The sequence below is a fragment of the Convolutriloba macropyga genome, chromosome 13 (genome assembly GCF_964194025.1).
Source record: "Convolutriloba macropyga chromosome 13, txConMacr16.3, whole genome shotgun sequence".
Lineage (NCBI taxonomy): Eukaryota > Metazoa > Xenacoelomorpha > Acoela > Convolutidae > Convolutriloba > Convolutriloba macropyga.
The window spans coordinates 42,246,985-42,256,236 of record NC_134480.1 but is presented as its reverse complement, the minus strand read 5'-3'; the positions used below and the strand labels follow the sequence as shown (position 1 = coordinate 42,256,236).

The 9,252-nt window shown below is 36.2% G+C and overlaps 1 protein-coding gene across 1 annotated transcript; it reads right to left on the bottom strand.

Annotated features, from left to right (window-relative positions):
• Positions 1-302: 302 nt before the first annotated feature.
• Positions 303-8,987, bottom strand: LOC142351730 (uncharacterized). The gene is made up of 4 exons (XM_075403875.1): positions 8,729-8,987; positions 7,056-8,489; positions 5,518-6,657; positions 303-415 (listed from the first exon to the last, which is right to left on the bottom strand). Exons 1-4 carry the CDS (start codon positions 8,985-8,987, stop codon positions 303-305), a joined length of 2,946 nt encoding a protein of 981 aa, XP_075259990.1.
• Positions 8,988-9,252: the final 265 nt, after the last annotated feature.

The following is a 9,252-nucleotide window of genomic DNA, read 5'->3' as shown; positions in this document are numbered from 1 at the left end:
AGTCTGATCATATACTGATTAAGTTCTGGGCAAGGTTCGGAAATTGTCTTCGAGTGCTTTTGAGTCTGATCATATACTGATTAAGCTCTGGGCAAGGTTCGGAAATTTTGTCTGGACATTGGTCTGAAGTTGGTCTGATCAGAACGCCTTCGGTCTGAAAAATCTGATTAGAGACCCTCTGTGTCTGGAAAGTTTGCTCAGAGATAATTTTGGTCTGGAAAGTCTGATCAGAGGAAAATTTGGGTCTGGATCTAAAACTGGGAAACGGTGGCGATATTGTCACATTGGGCAAACGCAATTGACTATTTGATCTGAAGTATTATCAGAGTAGTGAAGTAATACAAGCAAGACGGGTTCATTACAGCTGGGTAGACAAGCATAGAGGAGGTGTTGCAACAGTTTGGGTCTTTAATTCCTGAAACAAGATTGGAACTCGTTAAATCGGACACACAAAAACTCAATGTTTCAAAAAAACTCCCCTTCAACGCTCAACAGGTTCAGCCACTTCAATTTTTGAACTCGAAATACTTAAAAAAAAAACAAAAACAAAGATTCAGTTTTTTCACCTATATTAATCAGACATGATTTATCAACGCTAACTTCGCATCAATTTTCGTAGAAATTTTCTCAGAGAGGTTCAATTGAAACTCCTGTTAGTAGAAAGCAGTCATAACAAATAACTACATCATGATGAAAACTAAAAACCGAAGATTTCATAAGTCTCCAAACAAGCATGCTGAATCCGAATCCAAGAAACCGAGCATAACGGCGATTTGTTACATTTTAAATTAAACATACCATATGTTTCTTACGTTTGAAACCGAATATTCTGAATCTATGAAACCGAACAAATCAAAGTTTTCATTCTTCCCTGACCAAACATACGGACAAATTCATACGTTTGAAGCGAGCAATAAAACCGAAAACTAAGGTACCCAAAATTGTTTACATCGTTTACGTACTGATGACGATAGTGGCATGGAGTTTTGCAAGAAAAACCATTATTTCAACTGCTTTTGAATTGTGAAGTTTGATGAGTTTCGTCGATAAAACTATATTTAGAGCTTTTCCGAAAATCCACTTTACTCTCCACTCATTCCTCCACGGTATGTTGCTTCATATTAGTAATTTCATATTGGTAATATTTTATTGTTGCTTCATTAAATCCTTTTTTTCCTCCTTTGATATTAATTCTCGTCTGTAAGTCGTTACTTGAGGTTGCTTAAAGCGGTGACAAAATTTACAAAATAAATGTTGCTTTGATTTCAGAATAACATATTCAACACAGACCAGTAGTTTTTTGAGGTTTCGCTTAAAGTTGCTCGACCTTTAAAATAAAGTTATGACTCTTTTTGCTTGCTTTTGGCTATAGTTACGTAAGCTGTGACTGGGCATAGACGCAGTGTTTGCTTTTCAACAGTTTTCATCCCCTGCACTTAACTGGAGGCGTAAATCAGCATTTTGTAAGTCTAAATTGGTTGTTTCAAATCAATAATTATTCAGACTGATTTTAAAATTGCCGGACCCCAGGTAAATTTTCAATATTGGGCTGTAATTTACCAACGTAGTCACTTTTACGGCTCACAAGGCTGTAAAAAATTATGTGCAAGTTTTTCAATTATTCCTTCCGTCTATGAGTATTATTTTTGTGTTTTATGGATTGTCGATTATCGTCAAGAAAGGGTTTATTCGATCTGAACTTCTTCCGTATTTTTTGATCCAGTGACCGCATAAAACAGTAGTTTTACACAAAATAATCGTAATTTTTGAGGCCTGCTTTACTGCCCGCATTTTGTCACTGTTGGCGTACTTCAAGTATAAAGGGACATTACTTACACATAGTGCTATCAAATTGAAAAACAAAACAGAACAACATTTTGATGTTTTATGTCAAAACTTGCATTAAAAAATTGTTATTGACCGTTATTGTTTTCAGAGTTTCACTTTGGTATTTTAAACATTCGTTTTTGCGCGGTCAGTTTGAAAGGTCTGACTTAAGGTTATAAATTTATTGCACCTCTGAGAAAATGTTACTTTAAAAATGGAAGAAAGAAAAAAATTTGTGGCATATGGTGACAGTTCGCTTTTTGACGATTGCATTAGATTTAAATTTTCTTTTCTTCGATGCTTCTCAATCAACATTTGTTTTTTTTATTGAAATTTTTGTTTATTGTTCGCAAAAGTAAAAGATGACTTTACTGATCAAGTTCATAGAAATAAAATATTGGAACGTTGCAAATTCTATTTGAGATACCTAATTACTGTCAGATCGTTAACTCGTGTAAATAGAATGATGAAAATAAATTATATACCATTTTTTCAGTTGTTCTCTCCGTCTTCGAGCAAATTTTTTGTGTTGTTTGAACTGTCAGTTATCATCTAGAAAGATTTTCTCGGTGTGGACTTTTCAGATTTTGTTGATACGTTTTCCATATTTAAACACTAAAAACACTACAATTTAAACACTACATTAAAAAAAACCGTAATTTTTGAGGTTTGCTATACTTCTTTTGTAATTGCTTGTGTACTTCAAGTAAAAACGGGCATTTCATACATATAGTGGTATGTTTAACCTCCAAAATGTTCTCTTGTTAATTAATTCAAAATCACTCAGTTCAAATTCATACCCGCTGTAAAAGTCATATCACAAACTGCGATTCTTCATGAGTTTTGACGCCAAGCTTCACTGTCATACATAAGTTCCATCGTGCCACATTTAACTTTGATGATAAACGCAGGTATATGAGAGTGTGTATATGAGAGTGTTTGTGTTTGTGAGTGTATACGTGTATGCCTGTGTATGTGTGTGTATCTGTGTGTATGTATGTGTATATGTGTATGTGTGTGTTTGTGTGTCAGCTTGAACGCGCAGTGAATTAGGATAAATATTTAACATTTCTGAATTTTTTTGTTTTTGTTGCTTAATCTGTCCTTAGTTTCAATCTGTTACCTCATCCTCTCTCTAAATTATGGAATTTTTTATATATATTTTTTCAATAAAACACGTTGCGCTGATAAGTTTATGAAGCTAAGACTAAACCAAACTTAAAATTTGATGAAATTAACAATGTATCTTGTTTCTGTTTGCGTCGTTTGCGTGACAATTTCAGCAGAAATTATGCCGGTTGTAATTGGACAAAACAGAGCCGAAAAAGAAAACTATCAGAGAGTGCGGATCAACTGGCCTTTGAGCCGGCCACGCATGGATCATCCTCCAACCGTGGGATTTAGAAAAAGGTACTTTAGACATATCAACAAAAAAGTTGCAATTTTTGTCATGCTATCATCATATCAACAAACAAAACGACTACATAATGAAAAATATTCAAAAAATGAAGATTATTTGAAAATTGAATAGCGTTTATAAAAATCTTGACTTTGGTACGATAAAAATGATATTTTTTGTAAAAAAAATAACTAAAACACAGGAAAAGAATTGCAGATGTAATATACTGCTAAAAGTTCTGACGAATTGTTGACTGAGACACAGAGACAATTCTTTAACCAAATCAATTTATTTATATTTGTAAAGCATAAAAATAAAACAAAATTTAAATCCAATAGAGGCGTGCAAAAGAACATATGCAAGTAAAACCAGGAATAACATGCAAGCTAACGAGACATTCGAGGAGACGACATAAAAATAGAATACCGATAAAACCTAAAATGCGGCCCTTTTTTATTTTTTTGGAAACAAATGGCTTCAAGACGATTTGAACTTCAAGACGAATATAACATTCACATAATTAGGATTATGTTCTCGTTTAATTTCTCATCTGTGTTGCATCAAAGAGCTTATGAATAACAATTAATCATGTAACAAACTCCTCCCAATGATCAGGAAGGGAGATTTGAATACGAAGTCAAGAAATCAAATTTCTTTCACTGAGTGGTCAAAAATTCTTTTTGCTTCTACAGACCAGTTTTACAAAAAATCAGATAGCTTGATCTCAGCTGTTAGTAGAACATTTTATTCAACCATTTTTTCAACAACTTGATTGAAAGTTTTAGAGAAACGATTTTCTTATTCCATTTTTTTATACTGTGGAAATATTTTTTTCTCCAAACTTTAAAACTACTAAAAAAACGAGAGAGTTAACATGACTTTAGAAAAATCAGAATCATATATTGAAACAATCAAAATTATACGCGAATCTCCTAATGAACTGCTAGATTTTGAAAGATATTTCCTACGAGGTTCTTTTTTCTATACATAAAAGTAGGAAGCACTTGATCCTTATTGTCTACCTATTGGTATATTTTCGAGCTGCAATTGCAAGAACTCTGTTAAAGTTCTTTTAAAAAACAATTTCTCATTAGCTCTTGCAATAAAATTTAGTATATTCCACTTTTGAATGCTCTTCAAACCCGAAAATCTTTTATCCTACTTAGTATGCGTTTGTGTCCCTATTATCAGCTTTTTCCGTTTGCACTGTTGTAAGTGTAGTCGGTTTGTACAGTTTTATCGGTTCCTGGTGTTCTTGAGATTTCTGTACTGAGTTTTCATGAGATGATACGTTCAAAAAAGTATTGGCGCTGGTAGGTCTTGTGGTTGGAGAAAAAAAACGGCAACAGTCAATTTTACGAAGCATACAACAAACTTTTATGCAACTATTAGTCGGTTGATATAAACGCTGCAGATTTTTTGCTGATAATGTCGACTAAACAACTCCACTGAACTAAAGATGAGAAACGACTAATGGTTTGAAAAGATGCAGCCTTATTTCTAATGAAATATGAGTTATTAGCAGATATTTTGAGCGAATAGCAGCCGTAATTTTTCTGAAAACTACGTTTATATGTACAAATGACAATTTTGGGTCAATTTGTGTTTCCGAATAACGGCAGCTCCCAACAATTTTTACAAAATTCTATTTAAAAAACTATACATTCTAATTCATCCCTTGTAGTGCAAACAAGTCGTTCTGTTTTATCAGCATTCAAAGTCAGTTGATTTTCGTTCAAGTACTTGTCTGTTGACCAACTTGCTTATAAGATCGATTTGACAATAGTAAATTCACAAACTTTGGTTTCAGCGGTAAATTAGCATGGAAACATATGGGCTAAAGTTAGAAATCAAATCATGCAAAAGTCAAATTAAGAAACTTGCGAAATATTGAAGCTTGAGCTTCAACACTCCGCGAGGAGAGGAGGGCGCGCTTTAAAATTAAGGCTAAACCTGAATACTCTGGTACTAAGTTAAAGCTAATATAAAACATATTGAGTTTGTGACTTGTTATCTCTTTCGAAGTTGTTGATCTTCTCTTTGCATTGTAAGCTGCATTGTATGATAGGCAATCTTGTGAGCTGCTGGTTACTTGATTTGGAATGGACAGGTTTAATCTATTTGGCTTTTGATGTTGTTCTGAGTTGCAATTTGCTATCTCGCGGTGGCTTGACATCTAAAAGCTAATTTGAATTTTTGACAAAATTCACAATCCTCCCACACAACGAGAGAAAAGGGTTAATAATATTATTGAATGATGAATGACTGGTTTCCAGGGCGCGTTAGTGTACCTGTTGCTGTGTGAATGTCAAATGATCTTGGTATTTCGTCGGCTCCATAATGACATTTGGTTATCCGTCCAAGGGGCCAAATACCTCTTGGGGTAAATTCGTTCAGAATCCACACTAAATCGCCCACTCTGAGTTGTTTTGACTGCTCTCTCCATTTTGCTCTGCTTATTAGGTCTGAAGTATACTCTCTTTGAAGTCTTTTCCAGAAGTGGTCCAAAAGCGTTTGTGTATAGTTGAAATCTTTCTTCCTGAAATTTTTCAGTTTTGATGTTAGAGGGGCTAGGGCTAGATGTGGTCGTCGAAGAATGAAGTGGTTGGGTGTCAGGGCTTCTTCGTCGTTGTTATCAGAAGAAACGTAAGTTATGGGGCGGGAGTTTAGGATGCCTTCCGTTTCTGTCACAATTGTTTGGAAAGTCTCTGTTTTCAGTTGCTGACTTCCTAAGATTATGAGAAGAGTTCTCTTTGCTGTTTGAATTATTCTTTCCCATATACCTCCGAAGTGTGGAGCAAGTGGTGGGTTCATTTTCCAAACTATGTTCTGCTGCGATAATTGTTGAGCAATATAGGAGTTGTCAATGCTGATATTATCCAAACTCATAACCTTTTTCGACGCTGTAAAATTTGTTCCGTTGTCGGAGATTATTATCTCTGGGTATCCTCTCCTTGAAACAAAACGTCTAATTGCAAGTAAACAACTGTCGGTGTCTAGATTATGGCAAACTTCCAAGTGCACTGCACGGGTTACTAAACACGTGAAAATGCAGATGTACTGTTTTTCAAGCTTGCGAGTATTATCCTCAATGTAGAAAGGTCCAAAGTAATCTAATCCTACATTTATGAATGGGTATTGTTTTTCGGCATCACCAAAGCGAAAGTGCGGAAGATCAGACATCATTGGTGTAATATTCTGAGCTCTCCATCGGCGGCATATGAAACATGTCCGGCTGAATCTTCTTATGAACCTTCGAAGTCCAATGATTAAAAATGTCTGTTGTAGGTGCGCTCTGACAAACTCTGTTCCCATGTGTTGACAGCTGTTAGTGTGAGCGTCTTGAACAATTAACTGAGTGACATGGTCTTTGATGTCTAGTATTATGGGGTGTTTTTGATTCCAAGGTATTGGCGCATGTCTCAGCCTTCCTTTGCACGCAAAACTCCATTTTCATCCAAAAATGGATTGAATTGAAGAACTGCATCCCTTCGTTCCAGTTGTTGTCCAGTTTGCATTCTAATAATTGCTTTTCTAAAAGTGTTTTGTTGTGAAATCTTTATCAGGTAATTTTGGGCTTCATTCTGACTGTTTAGGGTATCTCTTTTCCGCAAAATGTTTGTTGCTTTGTACACGGTTGTTGTCCTTCTGAGCAATCGTTTCCAGATTGAAAATTTTGATGGTTCTATGACAGGGTCCTTACATTTAGGTAACACTAAATTTGTCGTTGTTAAAAATTTTGTTTGATCAAAGTTCCACTTTTCAGGGTCTTGAAAAAGAAATTTTGGTCCTTGTAGCCACTTCTCTTCAAGCTCTGATGGTTTCAAACCTCTGGTACCATGGTCGGCAGGGTTGAGCTTTCCGGGTATATGTTTCCATTCCTCTGCTTTAGAATGTTCTAAAATTTTGCTTACACGGTTAGCTACGAAAACTTTTTGCCGTTTGTCTGAGTTTATCCATCCTAATGTTGCAGTACTATCAGTCCAGAAGTGAACTGAGGAAAAATTTAATGTCATTTCTGTGACTACAAAACTAGCTAGTTCGGCTCCCATTGTGGCTGCCTCTAATTCAAGTTTAGGTATACTTGTGTGCTTTATGGGGGCTACTCGGGATTTGCTAATGACATAGTTCACAATGACATTCCATTCAGTAGTCGTAGATCTCATATAAATAACCGCTGAAGTTGCTATATTTGATGCATCTGTGAAGACATGAAGTTGTTGACTGGTCGTTGGTCCTGTTACAAGGCATCTTTTTGTTGAAATATCTGGCATGCTGTTGAATTCGTTAATCCATTTCTTCAGGTCAATATGAAATTGGGCTGGTACTTGTTCGTCCCATTTCTTGCCTTGTTTTATGACTGCTTGAAGAAGGCTTCGAATTCGTATCGCAAATGGCGTCATCATCCACAGGGGGTCGAAAAGCGAAGCTGCTATTGACAAGAGTTCTCTTTGTTGTAAACGTTCAATTTTGATGTCTAAATTGTGTTTCCTAAATATGAAGGTGTCGTTTTTGACATCCCACGTCTGTCCCAGAACTCGTTGCGTTAATGCTGTATCTCCTTCAGTGTCGTCAATTAAAGGAAAACTCGAATCGTTGCTGAAGAATTTTGTAAAGTTGAATCCTCCTTTTTTAAGTGTTTCTTTGATGCATGTTGTCTGTTCAATTGCTTCGTCTGTTGTCTCGAAACTCTGTAAAAAGTCGTCCATGTAAAAATTATTTGTTTTTGATTGACTGGCTTCAGGTGATAAGTGGTGATTATCGATAGCACATTTTCGAAGTACATAGATAGCACAAGAGGGCGAACAGGTTGCACCAAATATGAGTCGCTTGTATTTGTATATTGTTTCGGTGTTGTTTTTGTACCATAGAAACCTCAATGCGTCTTGATCTTCTTTCCTTACTGCTATCTGCATAAACATGGCTTCTATATCTCCGGTAACTGCTATGGCAAACTGTCGAAAGCGTAGTAGGAGTCCAACTAAACTGCAGAGAAGATCTGGTCCAGTTAGAAGCGCTTTATTCAGTGAATGTCCTTTATAAATAGATGCTGCGTTTGTTACACGACGAATCTTTTTCTTCTGTTTGTGCTGTACTGGATGATGAGGAAGATACCATAATTGGCTGCAAGTTGGGGAAGGTTCGCGGTCCGTCTCCTCAACGTAACCTTTTACAATATCGTTCTGAATTAAGCTGCTGTAGGTGTCGGCTAACTGTTTGTCTTCATTGAGGCGCTTTTCCAATGATCGTAATTGGGCTTTTGCTAGAAAGTAATTGTTAGGTAATTGTATGTTTTGTTTCCACGGTAGTCCAATCTCATACCTCTCTCCGTTATGTTTTACTGTATCCTCGAAAATTTGTAGGGCTTTCTTGTTTTCTTGGTTTACTGTATTAGGTGAAGCCTTTGTTGTTCTTGTTCCTTCACAGGTCCAAAATAATTGTAGCATGTCTTCGTCCAAATTGTGTCTTCTGACTTAACCCTATTGAATAAGGTTATATTACGATTGCATTGGTTCTTCTCTGTAATTTGTCTATACTTGTTTGGGACTGGTCCTGTTATTGTCCATCCTAATTGAGTGAGAACTCCGTACGGTGTTCCCGGTGGTCCGATTGTAAACTTGAGTGGAACTGTTGCTGTAAAAGCGTCGGCTCCTATCAGAATACCTATTTTGTTGTCTCTGATTTGAGGAAAATTGATATCGCTTAAATGACCGAAGTCCTTACAAACGCTGTTGAGCATCTGAATTGGCACCGTCGGCATTTGAAAGTCTGTGCTTGAAGTCGCAAAGACTGGTAAGTTAATGATAGGTCTACTGCTGTCGATGGCTCCAATCCCAAGAAAAATTTCTGTTGTTTCAATCGTGTGTTCTTGGTATAGTGATGCTACGGGTATTGTAACACATTTCCTATCACGAATTCCTAAAGCATCTGCAATTGTCTTGGTAATTTGCGTATTATCACTTCAACTGTCAAGGAGAGCGTAAGTTTCATTGGAGACCGTCTCCGAAAACACTGTTATTGGTATT

What these genes read in the sequence shown, in the direction of transcription:
- LOC142351730 (XM_075403875.1), bottom strand. Translation starts at nt 8,987, where the DNA reads ATGCCGACGGTGCCAATTCAGATGCTCAACAGCGTTTGTAAGGACTTC. An exon ending in AGAGAAGAACCAATGCAATC is followed by an intron (nt 8,490 to 8,728) that starts GTAATATAACCT and finishes ATTACTTTCTAG; the next exon opens with CAAAAGCCCAATTACGATCA. An exon ending in TGCCGACCATGGTACCAGAG is followed by an intron (nt 6,658 to 7,055) that starts GTTTGAAACCAT and finishes TTGCGTGCAAAG; the next exon opens with GAAGGCTGAGACATGCGCCA.